This window comes from Ceratotherium simum, chromosome 2 (assembly GCF_057802395.1).
Source record: "Ceratotherium simum simum isolate JZ-2026a chromosome 2, ASM5780239v1, whole genome shotgun sequence".
NCBI lineage: Eukaryota > Metazoa > Chordata > Mammalia > Perissodactyla > Rhinocerotidae > Ceratotherium > Ceratotherium simum.
The window spans coordinates 15,813,513-15,832,981 of record NC_141901.1 but is presented as its reverse complement, the minus strand read 5'-3'; the positions used below and the strand labels follow the sequence as shown (position 1 = coordinate 15,832,981).

Below are 19,469 nucleotides of genomic sequence, written 5' to 3'. Positions count from 1 at the left end.
TTCAGTTTTTAACATTTTAAAAATTCTAAATGTGTCTTAAAATTGATGGTGTATTACATTTAATTGTGTTTTTTCTTTCCTAGCATTACAGAAAATAATGGTACTTCTTATAATTGATGATGTCTTAGATTAAATGAAATACAGTAAAAATACCAACTTTATAGAATTGTTTTGAAGTTGGAATTGGATAATATATGTGAAGTGCAAAGCACATGGAAGACGCTCCTTAAGTCCTAGTTTCCTTTCCTTTTATCTTAATGACCAAATTATGTTAGGGTTTTTGTTTCTTTGATTGATCTGTTTTGGGGTTTGTTGTTTTATCAGGAGAATTAGAAGTTTAAAGCTATTAAATTAAGACTCATGGGCCAATATTGTAAGTCCCCACATAAAAACATCTTGTATCTGTATTGCTGAGACACTTTTGCTTTGGAGAAATGGCCACATTTTGGCTAATAATTATTATTATTCTGTCAGCGAACACATGGTGTCCACTTTGTGTTGGGCACTGTTCTGTTTTACATATATGTTTTAAATCCTTAAAACACTCATATGAGATAAGTACTATTATTCCTATTTTTACAAATAAGGAAACTGAGGCAGAGATGTTAATTTACCCAAAGTCATACAGCTAGACCTATAAATGAATTAAGCAAACAAACCAATAAAACAGAAGCCAAAAAAGGTAGTACATGGGAACAAGAAACTCCCTGCTTGCATACATTAGCCCGATAATCTTTAGAATAGTTATTTTTCAGATGGAAAAGAAAGTTTCACAGGGTTTTAAATCTTGACCCTGCAACTGACTAAGGTGGAATCTGAATCAGGTGATAAAGATTCAGCCAACAACTTATCCTTTCCCCTTTGAGTGAAGGAGCACTTCAGCGTCTCAAGTAATACAGTCTGAGGCAATATAAGAATTGGCAAATTTTGTCCTAGTGGCTGCCAAATTGGAGTCTCTTTCTTTAACTACTGATGCAACATAAAAATAACTTAATGGGTTTTGAGTAGGGAGAAATGGAATAAACTTCGTAAGCCTCTATGGAAACATTTCATTGGAGTGGAAATCAAGAGGGTAAAGTAGCCAAAGTTTACCCCTTCTTGTAGATGAAGTGGTTGGAGAGGAAAACTAATGCATCCTTGGCAGCTTTATTCTGAGTTCAATCTGATAATGGCAGATTATTTTTAAAATATTATTTCTGCTTAAGGTATAATCTCCCCCCACCCCACCCCCCCAAAAAGTTGTCACCAGCATTCTGGCATGCTTTATGCAGTTGCTTCTGAAAGAGGAATTAATCCCAGGAAGAAGAAATATATTTAGAATACACTATAATCAAATTATGGAGTCAGTTTTTTCCCTAAAGATTTTAATTAAAACTGTATTATGTATAATAATACATATGTTCACATATCATCATATGATAGATGAATCAGTGATTTTCAGAGATTGCACTAAGAGTAGTGTAAAACTAGGAGAAACAAGCAACAAACCAAATTAGCCCTATAGTTGCCTCAGCTAATTGCCTGAAAGCCATTTCCAGGCTATGGTGCAGCCAAAAGAGCCTGGCTGTCTCACTGATTTGAGCTAGAAAATGCAGGGCTGAATACTAGAGAGGATGTTCCTGCATAGACAGAGTTCCAGTGATCTGCAGGGGGGTCCCTTTGGCTGAATACTAATCTGTGTGTGTGAGAGGAAACTAATGGGCTAGGGGAAAGAAATATAAGAAGGCAGTAGGCCAGACAATTCCTGGAGCTGACATAGGACTGAGAATATTTTGTTTCCTACTAGTCAGGGTGGAAAGAAAGTGTAATATATGGGGCATATGGTAGAGGCCTCAGAAGGATTTCACTTCAGTAGTGGAGCTAAATTAAGCTCTAGATTAAAGGCTGCGCTGCCCCTGCCTTAACAAAGCTTAAAAGTGAGGCTTGAAAGGATCAAATTGATTCCGTTTAAAACTGAATTCATGCCAAAACGAAGTCTAACATAATTTAAAGGAACACAACAAAATCCAGTAAACGAGAGTGTAAAATTTACAATGCCTGGCTTACAGTAAAAGTCTTTCAAGCATGCAAAAATAGCAGGAAAATATGATCTGTAACCAGGAGAAAAACCTGTCAATGAAAGCAGATGCAGAAATGATAGAGATGAAAACAGCTATTCTATATATTCAAGAAAGTAGAGGAAAACGTGAACATAATGAGAGAGAAATGGAAGATACAAAAAGACCCAAATGGAACTTCTAGGGATGGAAGAAAATAATATCTGAAATGGAAAATACATTGGATAGGATTAGTAACAGATTAGACATTGCATAAGAAAAGATCCATGGACTTGAAGATGTAGCAAGTGAAACTAATAAAAATGAAGCACAGAGCATAAAAAGACTGAACAAAAAATGAATGGAGCCCCAGTGAGCTATGGGAAAATATCAAACAATATAGCATATATATAAATGGAGTCTCAGAAAGAAGAGAAAACGCAAGAGAAGACGGAAAAGAAATTAATAAATGATAGTTGAAATTTTAAACATTTGATGAAAACTGTAAACCCAGTTTTTCAGCTTTTGCACCATTGACGTTTCAGGCTGGGTAATTCTTTGTTGTGGAGGGCTGTCCTGTGCATTGTAGGATGTTTAGCAGTGACTCTGGTGTCTAATCACTAGATGCCAATAGGACCACTCACTTGTGACAACCAAAAATTGCCCCAGACGTTGCCAGATATCCTTTGGGGAGGATGGGGGGCAGAAAAATCTCCCTTGGTCAGAGTCACTGCCATAAACCAAGAAGAAGCTCAATGAACCCCAAGCAGAAGAAATGTAAAGAAAACCGTATCAAGACACATCATAATCAAATTGTTGAAAACCAGTGGAAAAAAGAAAATCTTAAAAGCATTCAGACAAAGCATGATGCAGAGGGACAACGGTGAGAACTATAGCAGACTTCCTTTCAGAAGTCTGAAGTTAGTAGGGGCAACATCAAAAGGAAAAAACTATCAACTTATAATTCTAACCAATAAAATAGCTTTCAAAAATGAAGTTGAAATTTACTTACCATGATAAGGGACATTTATGAAAAAATACAGGGAGCATTACACTCAATGGTGAGACAGAAAGCTTTTCCCTTAAGATCAGGAATAAGACATGGATGCTTGCTTTTACCACTGGTATTCACCATTGTAGTATAAATTCTAGCCAGAGCAGTTAGATAAGAAAAAGAAATAAATAGCATTCAAATCAGAAAGAAAGAAGTAAAACTATCTCTGTTGACAGATAACATGATCCTATATATAGAAAATCCAAAGAATAGACAAAAAACCTACTAGAGTTAGTAAACAAGTTCAGCAAAGTTGCAAAATACAAGAGCAACATACAAAAAATCAGTTGTGTTTCTATACACCAGCAATGAACACCTCAAAATGGAAACCAAGACAACAATTCCAATAGCATTCAAAAGAATAAAATACCTGAGAATAATTTTAACCAAGGAGGTGAAGATTTTACACTGAAAACTTTAAATGATTGCTGAAACAAATTAAATACCTGAATAAATGGAAAGACATGCCATGTTCATAGATTGGAAGATTTTATATTGTTAAGATGGCATTACTACCCAAAGTGACCAACGGCCATTTTTGCAGTAATGAAAAAGCCAGTCTTCAAATTCATATGGAATTGCAAAGAGCCCCAGATAGTCAAAACAATATTTAAAAAAGAACAAAATTGGAGGATACACATTTGGAATTTCAAACCTTATTATAAAGCATGAGTAATTAAAACTGTGATACTGGCATAAGGATAGACATATAGACCAATAGAATAGAATCGGGTCTAGAAATAAATCCTCACATTTATGGTCAACTGATTTTTATAAGGGTGCCAAGACCATTCAATGGGGAAAGAATAGTGTCTTAAACGAATGGAGGGACAACTGGATATACACATGCGAAAGAGTGAAGGTGCATTTCTTTCTCACACTATATATAAAAATTAACTCAGAGGGGATCAGTGACCCAAATAATATGAGTTAAAACGATAAAACTCTTCGAAGTAAACACAGGGATATATCTTAATGATTTTGAATTTGGCCATGGATTCTTAGATATAACAGCAAAAATGCAAGCAGCCAAAGAAAAGATAGATAAATAGGACTTCATCAATATTAAAAACTTCTCTGCTTCAAAAACACTATCAAGAAAGTGAAAAAACATCCTACAGAATAGAAAAAATATTTTCAAATCATATATCTGATAAAGATCTAGTATCCAGAATATATAAATAACTTTTACAACTTAACTACAAAAGATAACAACTAATAAATGGGCAAGGGACTTCAATAGGCGTTTCTCTGAATATCCCACAATCACATGAAATACACAATCACATGAAATATTAGTTATTAGGGAAATGCAAATCAAAACCACAATGAGGTACTACTTTACCTACACTAAGATGACCATAATAAAAAAAGACAAATAATAACAAGTGTTGGCAAGGTTGCGGAGAAGTTAGAACCATCTTACATTGCTAGTGGGAATGTAAAATGATGTAGCTGCTGTGGAAAATAGTTTGGTGGTTTCTCAAAAAGTTAAACATAGAATTACCCTATGACCCAGCAATTCCACTCCTATGTGTATACCCAAAAGAATTGAAAACAGGTACACAAATATCTATAGACAGATGTTCATAGCAGCGTAATAGCCAAAAGATAAAAAATTCAAATGTCCATCATTGGATGAATGGAGAAACAAAATAGAGTATATAAATACAATAGAATATTACTCAACCACAAAAAGGAATGAAGTACTGAAACATGCTATAATGTAGATGAACCTCAAAAACATGCTACGTGAAAGAAGCCAGACACAAAAGGTCACATATTGTATGATTACATTTATATGAAATCTCCAGAATGGGTGAATCCATTGAGACAGAAAGCAGGTTGATAGTTGCCATGGTTTGAGGGAGAAGGGACTAGGGAGTGACTGCTTAATGGGTTCAAGGTTTTCTTTGGGGGTGATGAAAACGTTTTGAATATCTATGTTATTCAATGTATAGAATGTATAGAATACCTATGGTATTCTAGAAAAAAAACTATGGAGACAGTAAATCAACATTTGCCAGAGCTTCAGAGGGAGGGAGGGATAAATAGGTGAAGCACAAGATTTTTAGAGCAGTGAGACTATTCTAAATGATATTGTAACGGTGGATACATGTCATTATACGTTTGTCAAAACCTTCTATACAACACCAAGAGTGAATCCTAATGTAAACTGTGGACTTAATTAATAACAATGTATTAATATTGGCTCATCAATTGTAACAAATGTACAACACTAATGTGCAAGATGTTAATAATAGGGGAAGATTGGAGGGAAGAGGGTATATGGGAACTTTCTGTACTTTCCACTCATTTTTCTGTAAACCTAAAACTACTCTAATAAATAAAGTCTATTAATTAAGTAAAAAAGAAAAAGAACTGTGCTCATCCCTTTCCAACATACATATAAGTTATAATTACTAGTATGTATTTTCATAGCAGATAATAGCCAGTCAGACCACAGGTATCTCTTCTAATTTGCCTGTTGCACATTAAGAGCTTCAGTGAGTGACACAAATAGAAACTATGATTGTCTCATGAACAACCTTGTGTTCTTGCCTCTAGTCTTGCTCCCTAAAATGTATTAATTACCCTCCAGCAAAGAACATGAACACATGTTCTCTAATAGTCTAAGCATACTCTCACCACGGGGCCTTTGCACTGGCTGTTTCCTATATCTGGAACAATTTCTCACAGATACCTGGAACACTCACTTTTTTTTTTTTTTTTTTTGGTGAGGAAGATTGTTGCTGAGCTAACATCTGTTGCCAATCTTCCTCTTTTTGCTTGAGGAAGATTGTCCCTGAACTAACATCTGTACCAGTCTTCCTCTATTTGGTATGTGGGACACTGCCACAGCATGGCTTGGTGAGCCGTGTGTAGGTTCTGAACCCGTGAACCCCGGGGCCACCAAAGTGGAATCCGTGAGCGTAACCATTACGCCACCAGGCCAGCCCTGGGAACACTCACTTCTTTACTTCTTTTATGTCTTTATTCAAATGACCTTCTCAGTGAGGCTCTCCCTGACCACCTTGTTGAAAGTTACAACACTCTCCCTACGCTTACTTTTTTTCCGTAGCATTGATCATTTTTTAATGTTAGAAGAATTGTTTTCTGTCTCCCTCAGACATGACATGATTTTGTTGTGTTAATTTTGTATCCTGGGAACTTTACTGGACTTTATTCTAACAGTTTTGTGTGTGTGTATCTTTAGAGTTTTCTACGTATAAGATCGTGTTGTCTATGCACAGAGATATTTTTACTTCTTCCTTCCCAATTTGGATATCTTTTATTTCTTTTTCTTGCCTAATTGTTTTGGCTGGGACTTGCAATACTGTGTTGAATAAAAGTGTTGAGTGGGCATTTTTGCCTTGTTCCAGATCTTAGAGGAAAAGCTTTCAGTTTTTCACCATTGAGTATGATGTTAGCTGTGGGATTTTCATTTTTGGCATTTATTATGTTGAAGTAGTTTCCTTCTGTTCCTAGTTTTTTGAGTGTTTTTATTATGACAGGGTGTTGAATTTTGTCAGATACTTTTTCTGTATCAATTGAGATGATCGTGTAGTTTTTGTTCTTCATGTTGTTAATGTGGTGTATTACGTTGATTGATTTTCATATTTTGAATCATACCATCCTTATGTTCACAGGAATAAATCCCACTTGGTCACGGTGTATAATCCTTTTAATGTGCTGTTGAATTCAGTTTGCTAGTGTTTAGTGGAGGATTTTTGTATCAATATTCCTCAGTATTGCTCTGTAGTTCTTTCTAGTTTCTTTGTCTGGCTTAGGTATCAGGGTAATGCTGGCCTCATAAAATGAGGTTGGAAGAGCTCTCTGCTCTTCAGTTTTTTGGAAGAGTTTGAGAAGGATTGTTGTTAATTCTTCTTTAAATGTTTGGTAAAATTCTCCAGTGCAGTCGTCTGGTCCTGGGCTTTTCTTTGTTGGGAAATTTTTGATTTCTGATTCAGTCTCCTTACTGATTATAAGTCCGTTCAGATTTTTTATTTATTCATAATTTAGTCATGGTAGGTTATATGTTTCTAGGAATTTATCCATTTCTTCTAGGTTATCCAATTTGTTGACAATTAATTGTTCATAGTAGTCTCCTATAATCCTTTTTATTTCTATGGCATCAGTTGTAAAGTCTCCTCTTTCATTTCTGATTTCAGTTGAATTTACTCTTTTTTCTTAGTTAATCTAGAATAGTTTCTTTCTTTCTGTTACTGAGTAATATTCTTTGTATAGATGTATCACAGTTTATGCACCTATCAAAGGACATCTTGGTTGCTTCTAGGTTTTGTCACTTATGAAAAAACTAAACATTCATGTTTTGTGGACATAAGCTTTCAACTCCTTTGGGTAAATACCCAGGATCATGATTGCTGGATTATATGGTAAGAGTGTGTTTAGTTTGGTAAGAACTGCCAAACTGGCTTCCAAAGTGGCTGTTCCATTTTGCATTCCCTCCAGCAATGAATGCGAGTTCTTGGTGGCTCCGCTTTTTCGCCACCATTTGGTGTTGTCAGTGTTTTGGATTTTAGCCATTCTAAGAGGTGTGAGGCGATATCTCGTGGTGGTTTTCACTTGCATTTCCTTGTGATTAGTGATGTTGAGCATCTTTTCATGTACCTTTTGGCCACCTGTGTGTCTTCTTTGAAAAATGTCTATTCAGATCCTCTGCCCGTTTTTTAATTGGATTTTTTTTCTGTTGAATTGTATGAATTCTTTGTATATTTTGGTTATTAATCTCTTATCAGGCACATGATTTGCAAGTATTTTCTCTCATTTGATAGGTTGCCTTTTCATTTTGTTGATGGTTTCCATTGCTATGCAGGAGCCTTTTAGTTTGAGGTGGTCTCTCTTATTTTTGCTTTTGTTGCCTTGGTTTTTGGCGTCAAATCCAAAAACTCATCACCAAGACCAATGTCAAGGAACTTATGCTTGTTTTCTTTTAGAAGTTTTATGTTTTCAGGTCTTATGTTCAAGTCTTTAATCCATTTTGAGTTAGTTTTTTTGTATGGCATAAGATAGTGGTCCAGTTTATTCTTTTCCATGTTGCTGTCCAGTTTTCCCAGCACTATTTATTGAAGAGACTGTCCTTTCTCCATTGTATATTCTTGGCTCCTTTGTCAAAAGTTAATTAACCATATATGTGTGGGTTTATTACTGGGCTCTCTATTTTGTTCCATTGATCTATGTGTCTGTGTTTATGCCAATATCATACTGTTTGAGTTACTATAACTTTGTAGTATAGTTTGAAAATCAGGAAGTGTGATGCCTCTAGCTTTGTTCTTTCTTAAGATTGCTTTGGCTACTCAGGGTTTTTTTGTGGTTCCATACAAATTTTAGGATTGTTTGTTCTATTTCTATGAAAAATGCACTTGGAATTTTGGTAGGGATTGCATTGAATCTATAGAGTGCTTTGAGTAGTGTAGACATTTTAAGAATATTCTTCCAATCCATGAGCACAGACTATTTTTCCATTTATTTGTGTCTTCTTCAGTTTCTTTCATCAGTGTCATAGTTTTCATTGTACAGGTCTTTCACCTTCTTGGTTAAATTCATACCTAGGTATTTTATTCTTTTTGATTCAATTGTAAATGGGATTGTTGTCTCAATTTCTCTTTCTAATGGTTTGTTGTTAGTCTAATGCAGCAGGCTTTTATGTATTATTTTGTGTCTTGCAACTTTACTGAATTTGTTAATTAGTCCTAACAGTTTTTGGTAGAGTCTTTAGGGTTTTCTTTATATAGTATCATGTCATCTTCAAATAGCGACAGTTTTACTTCTTCCTTTCCAGTTTGGATGCCTTTTATTTCTTTTTCTTGCTTAATTGCTCTGGCTAGGGCTTCCAAGACTATGGTGAATAAAAGTGGCGAGAGTGAGCATCTTTGTCTTGTTCCTGATCTTAGAGATAAAACTTTCAGCTTTTCACCATTGAGTATGATGTTAGCTGTAGGCTTATCATACATTGCCTGGTACTATGTTGAGGTATGTTCCCTCTTTATCCACTTTGTTGAGAGTTCATCAGGAATGGATGTTGAATTTTGTCAAATGCTTTTTCTGCATCTATTGAGATGATCATATGATTTTTATCCTCCATTTTATTAATGTGGTGTATCACATTGATTGATTTGCAGATGTTGAACCATTCTTGCATCCCTGGAATAAATTCCACTTGATCATGCCATATGATCCTTTTAATGTTTTATTGAATTCAGTTTGCTGATATTTTGTTGAGGATTGTTGTGTCTATGCTCATTAGAGATATTGGCCTGTAATTATCTATTTGTTTTTTTATTGTTGAGTTTTAAGAGTTTTTAAAAATATATTTTGCATACCAATCCTTTATCAGATATGTATTTTACAAAGATTTTCTCCCAGTTTTTGGTTTTTCATTTCATTCTCTTAACAGTATCTTTCACAGAGCAGACATTTTTAATTTTTTTTTTTATTGATGTTTTAATGGTTTCTAACATTGTGAAATTTTGGGTTGTACATTTTGGTTTGTCCATCACCATATATATGACTCCCTTCACCCCTTGTGCCCACCCCCCACCCCACCCCCCACTGCCCCTGGTAACCACAGTCCAGTTTTCTCTGTCCATGTGTTGGTTTATATTCCACATATGAGTGAGATCATACAGTGTTTGTCTTTCTCTTTCTGGCTTATTTCACTTAACATAATACGCTCCAGGCCCATCCATGTTGTTGCAAATGGGACGATTTTGTCTTTTTTTATGGCTGAGTAGTATTCCATTGTATATATATACCACATTTTCTTAATCCAGTCGTCAGTCGAGGGACACTTAGGTTGCTTCCACTTCTTGGCTATGGTGAATAATGCTGCAATGAATATAGGGGTGCATAAGCCTCTTTGGATTGTTGATTTCAGGTGCGTTGGATAGATTCCCAGTAGTGGGATGGCTGGATCATAGGGCATCTCTATTTTTAATTCTTTGAGGAATCTCCATACCATTTTCCATAGAGGCTGCACCAATTTGCATTCCCACCAGCTGTGTATGAGGGTTCCTGTTTCTCCACATCCTCTCCAACATTTGTTGTTTTTTGTCTTGGTGATTATAGCCATTCTAACGGGCGTGAGGTGGTATCTTAGGGTTGTTTTGATTTGCATTTCCCTGATGATTAGTGATGTTGAACATCTTTTCATGTGCCTATTGGCCATCTGTATATCTTCCTTGGAGAAGTGTCTGTTCATTTCCTCTGCCCGTTTTTTGATCGGGTTGTTTGTTTTTTTGTTGTTCAGTTGTGTGAGTTCTTTATATATTAGGGAGATCAACCCCTTGTCAGATGTATGTTTTGCAAATATTCTCTCCCAGCTGGTTGGTTGTCTGTCCATCTTGATTCTGGTTTCATTTGTCTTATAAAAGCTCTTTAATCTGATAAAGTCCCACTTGTTTATTTTTTGTTTAGTTTCCCTAGTCTGGGTAGGCATGTCATCCGAAAAGATTCCTTTAAAACCAATGTCAAGTAGTGTGTTGCCTATATTTTCTTCTATGAGTTTTATAGTTTCAGGTCTCACCTTCAGGTCTTTGATCCATTTTGAGTTAATTTTTGTGAATGGCGATAGCAGATGGTCCACTTTCATTCTTTTGCATGTGGCTGTCCAGTTTTCCCAACACCATTTATTGAAGAGACTTTCCTTTCTCCATTGCATGTTCTTAGCACCTTTGTCAAAAATTAGCTGTCCGTATATGTGTGGTTTTATTTCTGGGCTTTCAATTCTGTTCCATTGATCTGTGTGTCTGTTTTTGTACCAGTACCATGCTGTTTTGATTACTATTGCTTTGTAGTATGTTTTGAAGTCAGGGATTGTGATGCCTCCTGCTTTGTTTTTTTTTAGGATTTCTTTAGCTATTCGGGGTCTTTTGTTGCCCCATATAAATTTTAGTATTCTTTTTTCTATTTCTGTGAAGAATGTCATTGGGATTCTGATTGGGATTGCATTGAATCTGTAGATTGCTTTAGGTAATATAGACATTTTAACTATGTTTATTCTTCCAATCCACATGCATGGGATATCTTTCCATTTCTTTATGTCATCATGGATTTCTTTTAATAATGTCTTGTAGTTCTCATTGTATAGGTCCTTCACCTCCTTGGTAAGATTTATTCCTAGGTATTTTATTCTTTTTGATGCAATTGTAAATGGTATTATCTTTTTGAGCTCTCTTTCTGTTAGTTCATTATTAGCATATAGAAATGCAACTGATTTTTGTAGATTGATTTTGTACCCTGCAGCTTTGCTGTAGTTGTTGATTGTTTCTAATAGTTTTCCAACAGATTCTTTAGGGTTTTCTATATATACAATCATGTCATCTGCAAATAGTGAGAGTTTCACTTCTTCGTTACCTATTTGGATTCCTTTTATTCCTTTTTCTTGCCTAATTGCTCTGGCCAAAACCTCCAGTACTATGTTGAACAGGAGTGGTGAGAGTGGGCAGCCCTGCCTTGTTCCTGTTCTCAGAGGAATGGCTTTCAGTCTTTCCCCGTTGAGTATGATGTTGGCTGTGGGTTTGTCATATATGGCCTTTATTATGTTGCGGTACTTTCCTTCTGTTCCCATTTTATTGAGAGTTTTTATCATAAATGGATGTTGTATCTTGTCAGATGCCTTCTCTGCGTCTATTGAGATGATCATGTGGTTTTTATTCTTTGTTTTGTTGATGTGATGTATCACGTTGATTGATTTGCGGATGTTGAACCATCCCTGCGTCCCTGTTATAAATCCCACTTGATCATGGTGTATGATCTTTTTAATGTATTGTTGTATTCGGTTTGCCAATATCTTGTTGAGGATTTTTGCATCAATGTTCATCAGCGATATTGGCCTGTAATTTTCTTTCTTTGTATTGTCTTTGTCTGGTTTTGGTATCAGGGTGATGTTGGCCTCATAGAATGATTTAGGAAGTGTTCCATCTTCCTCTATTTTTTGGAATAGTTTGAGAAGGATGGGTATTAAATCTTCTTTGAATGTTTGGTAAAATTCACTGGAGAAGCCATCTGGTCCTGGACTTTTATTTTTTGGGAGGTTTTTGATTACTATTTCAATCTCTTTACTTGTTATTGGTCTATTCAGATTCTCCATTTCTTCTTGGTTCAATTTTGGGAGGTTGTATAAGTCTAAGAATTTATCCATTTCTTCTAGATTGTCCAATTTGTTGGCATATAATTTCTCATAGTATTCTCTTATAATCCTCTGTATTTCCATGGTATCCATTGTAATTTCTCCTCTTTCATTTCTAATTTTATTTACTTGAGCCTTTTCTCTTTTTTTCTTAGTAAGCCTGGCTAAGGGTTTGTCGATTTTGTTTATCTTCTCGAAGAAGCAACTCTTTGTTTCATTAATCCTTTCTACTGTTTTTTTGGTCTCAATTTCATTTATTTCTGCTCAAATTTTTATTATTTCTCTCCTTCTGCTGGCTTTGGGCTTTGTTTGTTCTTCTTTGTCTAGTTCTGTTAGGTGTAATTTAAGGTTGCCTATTAGGGCTTTTTCTTGTTTGTTAAGGTGGGCTTGTATCGCTATGAGTTTCCCTCTCAGGACCGCTTTTGCTGCATCCCATATGGTTTGATATGGCATGTTATCATTTTCGTTTGTTTCCAGATAGTTTTTGATTTCTCCTTTAATTTTATCAATGATCCATTGGTTGTTCAGTAGCATGTTGTTTAATCTCCACATTTTTGTCACTTTCCCAGTTTTTTTTTCATGGTTCATTTCCAGTTTCATAGCCTTATGGTCTGAAAAGATGCTTGTTATGATTTCAATCTTCTTAAATTTATTGAGGCTTGCTTTGTTTCCCAACATATGGTCTATCCTAGAGAATGTTCCATGCACGCTTGAGAAGAATGTGTAGTCAGCTGTTTTTGGATGGAGTGCTCTGTATATGTCTACTAGTCCATCTCGTCCAGTTTTTCATTTAAGTCTACTATTTCTTTATTAACTTTTTGTCTGGATGATCTATCCATTGCTGTAAGTGGGGTGTTAAGATCCCCTACTATTATTGTGTTGTTGTTGATTTCTCCTTTTAGGTTTGTTAATAGTTACTTTATGTACATTGGTGCTCCTATGTTGGGTGCATATATATTTATAAGTGATATGTCTTCTTGATGTAGTGTGCCTTTTATCATTATATATTTCCCTTCTTTGTCTTTCTTAACCTGTTTTATCTTGAAGTCTACTTTGTCTGATATGAGTATGGCAACACCTGCTTTCTTTTGTTTGCCATTAGCTTGGAGTATTGTCTTCCATCCTTTCACTCTGAGCCTGTGCTTGTCTTTAGTGCTAAGATGTGTTTCCTGAAGGCAGCATATTGTTGGGTCTTGCTTTTTAATCCATCCTGCCACTCTGTATCTTTTGATTGGAGAGTTCAATCCATTTACATTTAGGGTAATTATTGATATATGAGGGCTTAATGTTGCTGTTTTGTCACTTATTTTCTGGTTCTTTTGCATTTCCTTTGTTTCTTGTCCCATTTGTTTTGGACTGCCAATTCAGTTTGGTTGTTCTGTCTTATGACTCTTCTAGTTTTCTCTTTGTTTATCATATGTGGTTTTGCTTTGATTATTTGTTTAGTGGTTACCTTGAGGTTTGGGCAGAAAATCTTGTGTATGAGATAGTCCATTATCTGATGGCCTCCTATTTCCTTATACTAAGTCAATTCAGTCACTTTCCTCTTCCCCTTCTAAGTTGTTCTTGTTATACCTTATTCTATCTTGTGTTGTGGCTGTGTGTTTACAGTGATGAGGTTAAATTTATTTTTGGTGAATTTCTTCCTTTGATCTTTGAATTTAGTGTTTAAGTGGTTGCTAACCTATTCCGGTAAAGATCTACTATTTTTCTGAGTTTGTCTACCTACTTTTCTCCTTCCTCCAAGCTTTGTGTTCCCTTTCTCTTCTTTTTTTCAGGCCTGAGGGCCTTCTTGAGTATTTCTTGTAGTGGGGGTCTCGTGGCCATGAACTCCCTTAGCTTTTGTTTATCTGGGAGAGTTACTATTTCTCCATCATATTTGAAGGATATTTTTGCTGGATAGAGTATTCTTGGCTGAAAGTTTTTGTCTTTCAGTATTTTGAATATATCATTCCAGTCTCTTCTAGCCTGTAAAGTTTCTGTTGAGAAATCCGCTGAGAGCCTGATGGGAGTGCCTTTGTACGTTATTTTTTGTTTTTGTCTAGCTGCCCTTAATATTGTTTCTTTGTCGTTGACCCTGGCTAGCCTTACCACTAGGTGTCGTGGTGAAGGCCTTTGTCTGTTAATATATATAGGTGTCCTGTTGGCTGCGCTTACTGGTATTTCCTGCTCCTTCCCCAGATTTGGGAAATTCTCAGCTATTATTTCCTTGAGTAGGCTCTCTGTTCCTCTTTCCCTCTCCTCTCCCTCAGGAATACCTATAATTCTTATGTTACATTTTCTAATAGAGTCAGATATTTCTCGGAGTCTTTCTTCATTTCTTTTTAGTCTTAGTTCTCTCTCCTCTTCCATCTGGAGCATATCTGTATTCCTATCCTCTAAAGTACTAATTCTTTCCTCCATATTGTCAGCTCTGTTCTTTAAAGATTCCAGATTCTCCTTTATCTCCTCCATTGTATTCTTCATCTCCATCAGCACTGATTGGTTTTTCTTTATGATTTCAATCTCTTTTGTGAAGAAACTCCTAATCTCATTGAATTGTTTGTCTGTGTTGTCTCGTATTTCGTTGAGTGTTTTTATGATAGCTATTTTGAAATCTCTGTCATTTAGTTTATGTATTTCTGTGTCTTCGGGGTTGATTTCTGGGTGCTTGTCATTTTGTTTCTGGTCTGGTGATTTCATATATTTTTGCATTGTGGTTCCTGTGTTGGTTTTGTTTTTCCTCATCCTGGAAATCTCTGGTTGCAATTTCCACCTGCCGCCACTGTCTTGTGGTAAAGGGCTGTGTAGTCTAAGGCCCCTGCGCTCTGCCCCGGTTTTTCTGCTGCGATCCGCAGTTTTGTTTTTTTTCCCCGCTGCGATCCACGGGTCCAGTCATTTGATCAGGTCTGCCGCGGATCGCTAGGTCTGGTCTGGTCGGTTGAGCTGCGGAGTCCGGTTTGTGGGGAGGGGGGAGCTCTCTCTTTTGCCCTCTGGGTCCCTGACGTGGGAGGCTTCTCGTTTGCCCCTCTTTATCCGCTCTCTGGGGTGCTCAGATGTTGATGGTAGCCCTGTGGCTCCTCTGAGTCCTCTGTGCGGGAGTTTCCCACTGGCTGAGAGAGTCCGAAGAGCCACGGTTTCCCCGCTGAGGGCCGCGTCTCCCCCCTCTCTGGGAGCCACGCGGACTGGGATCGCTGATCTGATGGGGAGGGAGAGGAGTTCTCCTTACCTCTCCCCACTTCCTCCAGGGGCCCAGCACGTTCCGCTCTCAGATGTGCGGCAGTGTGGATCCCTCCGCTCTAGGTTTTCACTGTCTGGGATTCCGTTGTTGGTCTGTGACTGTTGCTTTTGTTGTATCTCGTCGGGGGAAGAGTTCACGGGAAAGCTCACTCCGCCATGATGCTGACGTCACTCTGACCACCGACATTTTTAATTTTAATAAAGACAGACTTATCAATTTTTCTTTCATGGATCATGCTTTTGATGTTGTATCTAAAAAGTCATTGCCAGACTCAAGGTTACCTGGATTTTCTCTATGTTATCTTCCTGGAGTTAGTTCTTTTTCAGGAAGCTGTGCTCGACACTCCATACCTGATTCTATCTCTTTCTTTTTCCTTTGGTATCCAGTTTTCTCATTTCCAATTTTATTCATTTTGCAAGCTTCTCTTGAGCACCAAGTATGTTTCAACTTTATCATTCTAATGAAATATTTATTTAAAATATAATTGGATTAAATAAAATAAATTCTCCATTTGGATTGTGCTTTTTTAGTATAAAGAAAAGCATTCTGTATCCCCCAGATTCTTTGCATTTCTTCTGTAAGAATGGTCCTCAGAGAATAGAGGGATCTGGCATTTACTTGGTGCTTCTTATTTGCCAGCATCAGGCTAGTGTACTTTTATAAACTTTGTCATTTAATCATGACAGTTTGTTTATGATATTATATCTTTGTTTCTGTCATAAATTGATAACTGACTTGATTCATCTAAAAAATTTTCACCATTTCTTGAAACTTTAGTTCTCCCAATGGTGTTAGGAACTGATAGAATGTGCTGTCTCCAGATCTTTTTCCTCAACCGAGTGGTTCACAGACCAAAAGAAAAAGCACAACAACAACAACAACAAAACAAAATCCCTTCTTTAAAGTACAGAAGAAAAGCATGTATATGGGGATTGCCTGTATTTCTTTGAAGTGAAACTAGTCTTTTTGCAGTCAGATTAAACAAGAAGAATATTTAATTTTGATTCTAAGATTCAGAGGTTTGAATTTTGCAGAGTGTCCTGGCCTAAAAACTGTCAATATTGCAGGAGATGTGGGCTTTTGCACAGGCTGCAATTTGATCCTTTCAGACAATAATAACATCCAAGTTCACTGCTTTCCCAGTACATATTTTGGAAGAATTATATTTCTAAATTTAATCTTAATCTTGTGCTTTTTGAGAACGTAAAGGGGCAGGGCCTATTGAATACTTGATTTTGGAAGGTGTTTCCATAATGGTTTGCTTCTTTTTTCTTTTCTTTCAGATTTCAAATTCCTTTCCTCTCTCCCCTCTACCTTTTCTCCTTCCTTCTTGTCCCCTAAAAATATTTTCTTTATGCTTAAAGTTAAAGTTTTAATACAGTTTAGTTTCTTTTTTATTTGAGAACTTTAATTTTGTTCATCTAGGCATGATTTTCCTGATCACATTCATGTCTGGTATTTATAATTCATATTTTATTTTCACTTTTGCATATTGAACATCCATATTTTTCCGCAGTGAACGTAGCTAACATCTTATAATCAGCGAGGGGAATGGCTTTTAGGTGGCTCCAGAAGGCGGTCGTGGAATGACCTCAGCTTGCTTGTGGGTACTCACTCCACTGCCATGATGACTTTAGAGTCCTCTTGCCTTTCTGCTGGCATCTTGAAATTGTTGCTAGGGCCTTGGAGAAATGGTGGATGGTCAAATCTTTAGTATTCCTTAGCAAAGTAATATTTTTTAACTGGTTTAAATACACACTGCTTTAATCCGTGTGTCTTTTCTCCGCCTTTTCTTTTTTTTGCCACAGTCACCAGAGAAGAAAGGAAAAGAAGCAAATACTGGTTTTGGTGGGCCAGTTGTTAGTTCTCTGTATCAAGAAGAAATCATCAGGTAATTTCTGTTCTGGTCTTTGATAATAGGGATGTATATATACATATATATGTGTGTATATGTATGTTTGTGTGTGTGTATATATATATATTTTTTCTGTTCATTTTTTTTTAATTGATGTCATAATAGTTTATAACATTGTGAGATTCCAGTTGTACATTATTATTTGTCAGTCGGCATATAAATGTGCCCCTTCACCCCTTGTGCCCACCCTCCGACTCCATTCCCCTGCTAACCACCAAACTGTTCTCTCTGTCTGTTAGTTTATATTCCACATATGAGAGAGGTCATACAGTGTTTGTCTTTCTCTGTCTGGCTTATTTCACTTAACGTAATACCCTCCAGGTCCTTCCATGTTGTTGCAAATAGGACGATTTTGTCTTTTTTTATGGCTAAATAGTATCCCATTGTGTGTGTGTATATGTGTGTGTGTGTGTGTGTATATATATATATATTTTTTTGTGAGGGGATCAGCCCTGTGCTAACATCTGCCAATCTTCCTCTTTTTTTTTGCCGAGGAAGACTGGCCCTGGGCTAACATCCATGCCCATCTTCCTCCACTTTATATGGGACGCCGCCACAGCATGGCTTGCCAAGCAGTGCGTTGGTGCGCACTCGAACCGGCGAACCCTGGGCCGCCACAGCGGAGCGCTCGCACTTAACCACTTGTGCCACCAGGCCAGCCCCCATGTTGTATATATATTTAAACCTGAAAACTTGTATTTGTCAAGAACTTAAGACATGAAACTGATTTGGTGGTATCTCTAGTAGGATAATAAATGACAGGAAAGAATTTTTTAGGTGTGTAATCTTTAAAATCAGTAAGCGTCTGGATCAGTGCCAGATAGTAACCTTTCCTGCCACATAAATAGTTGGTAGGGCAAAGTTTTGTGTCTCAGACAATCTAAAGTGATGGATTTTTGTTGTTGTTGTTGTTATTAGTTTTCCTCAAAACAACATTATTTCTTATAAAGATTTTAATTTTTTATTTTGAGCTCTATATCCAAAAGAATTGGAAGCAGAATCTCAAAGGCGTATTTGCACACCCATGTTCATAGCAGCAGTATTCATAATAGCCAGGAGGTGGAAGCCACCCAAGTGTCCATCAATTGATGAATGGATAAACAAAATGTGGTATATACATATAATGGAATATTATTCAGCCTTAAAAAGAAAGGAAATTCTGACTCATGCTAGAACATGGATGAACCTTGAGGACATTATTGCTAAGTGAAATGTCAGTCACAAAAAGATAAATACTGTATGATTCTACTTATATGAGGTATCAAGAGTAGTCAGATTCATAGAAACAGAAAGTAGAGTTGGTGGTTATCTGGAGCTGGAAGGAGTGGGAAAAGGGGAGTTGTTATTTAATGGGTATAGAGTTTAAGTTTTGCAAGATGAAAAAGTTCTAGAGATCTGTTGCACAACAATGGTCAGTATACTTCACACTACTGAACTGTACACTCGGAAATAGTGAAGATGATAAATTTTATGTTATACATTTTTTTACCACAATGAAAATTTTTTTAAAGATCATTTTGTATTATTTAACAAAGGTCTTTTAAATTTTTTATGTTATGTATAAGATTTCTGGGGTAATCTTTTTCTTTCAGTGCTGTGTCTGTGTAAATCAGGAAAAGGATTCTATCCTGCTTTAAAGTCATGTGCACATTTTTCTGAGATTGTTACTTTACAGACAAAAACAGGAATTAGGAATCTCTGATGCTCTTACCCTTTTTGAGTTATCTGAATTTTACTTTTCTTACTTATTATCATGAAATAAATGAGCTCTAATTTTCAAGTGGAAAATTGGGTTCACCTAGATATATCGAAGGGAAATACCTATTTTCATAGAGTGCAGAGGAAATTGTACCAAAAATTTATGCATCACTCTTACAGAAGAGTTTGCTGACATTATCTACCAAATAAAGAAGTGGTGATAAGAGCTAGCAGCAGGTATCGTTCCAGGAGGAAGGTTTCATTCCTAGTGGTATCACTCACTGTGATATCATTCCTAGTGGTATCAATATGAATCAAAAACTTTAAACACTCACTTTCCAGTTAATGACCAGTTGGTCAGTTGATACTGAGGGTCCTGTTTTGAGTCTGTTTCC

At 36.4% G+C, this 19,469-nt stretch overlaps 1 protein-coding gene across 5 annotated transcripts in view; it reads left to right on the top strand.

Annotated features, from left to right (window-relative positions):
• ACBD6 (acyl-CoA binding domain containing 6) overlaps window positions 1-19,469 on the top strand; it is a 198,786-nt gene that overhangs the window by 52,616 nt on the left and 126,701 nt on the right. For 4 of the 5 annotated variants that reach the window (XM_004424973.3, XM_087438642.1, XM_087438666.1 and 1 more), the window contains exon 4: window positions 17,270-17,352. The exons of the other annotated variant lie outside the window; for it this stretch is intronic. In XM_004424973.3, the coding sequence (XP_004425030.1) occupies window positions 17,270-17,352 (83 nt within the window). The remainder of the gene's footprint in view (window positions 1-17,269; window positions 17,353-19,469) is intronic. 5 annotated transcript variants of the gene reach the window in all.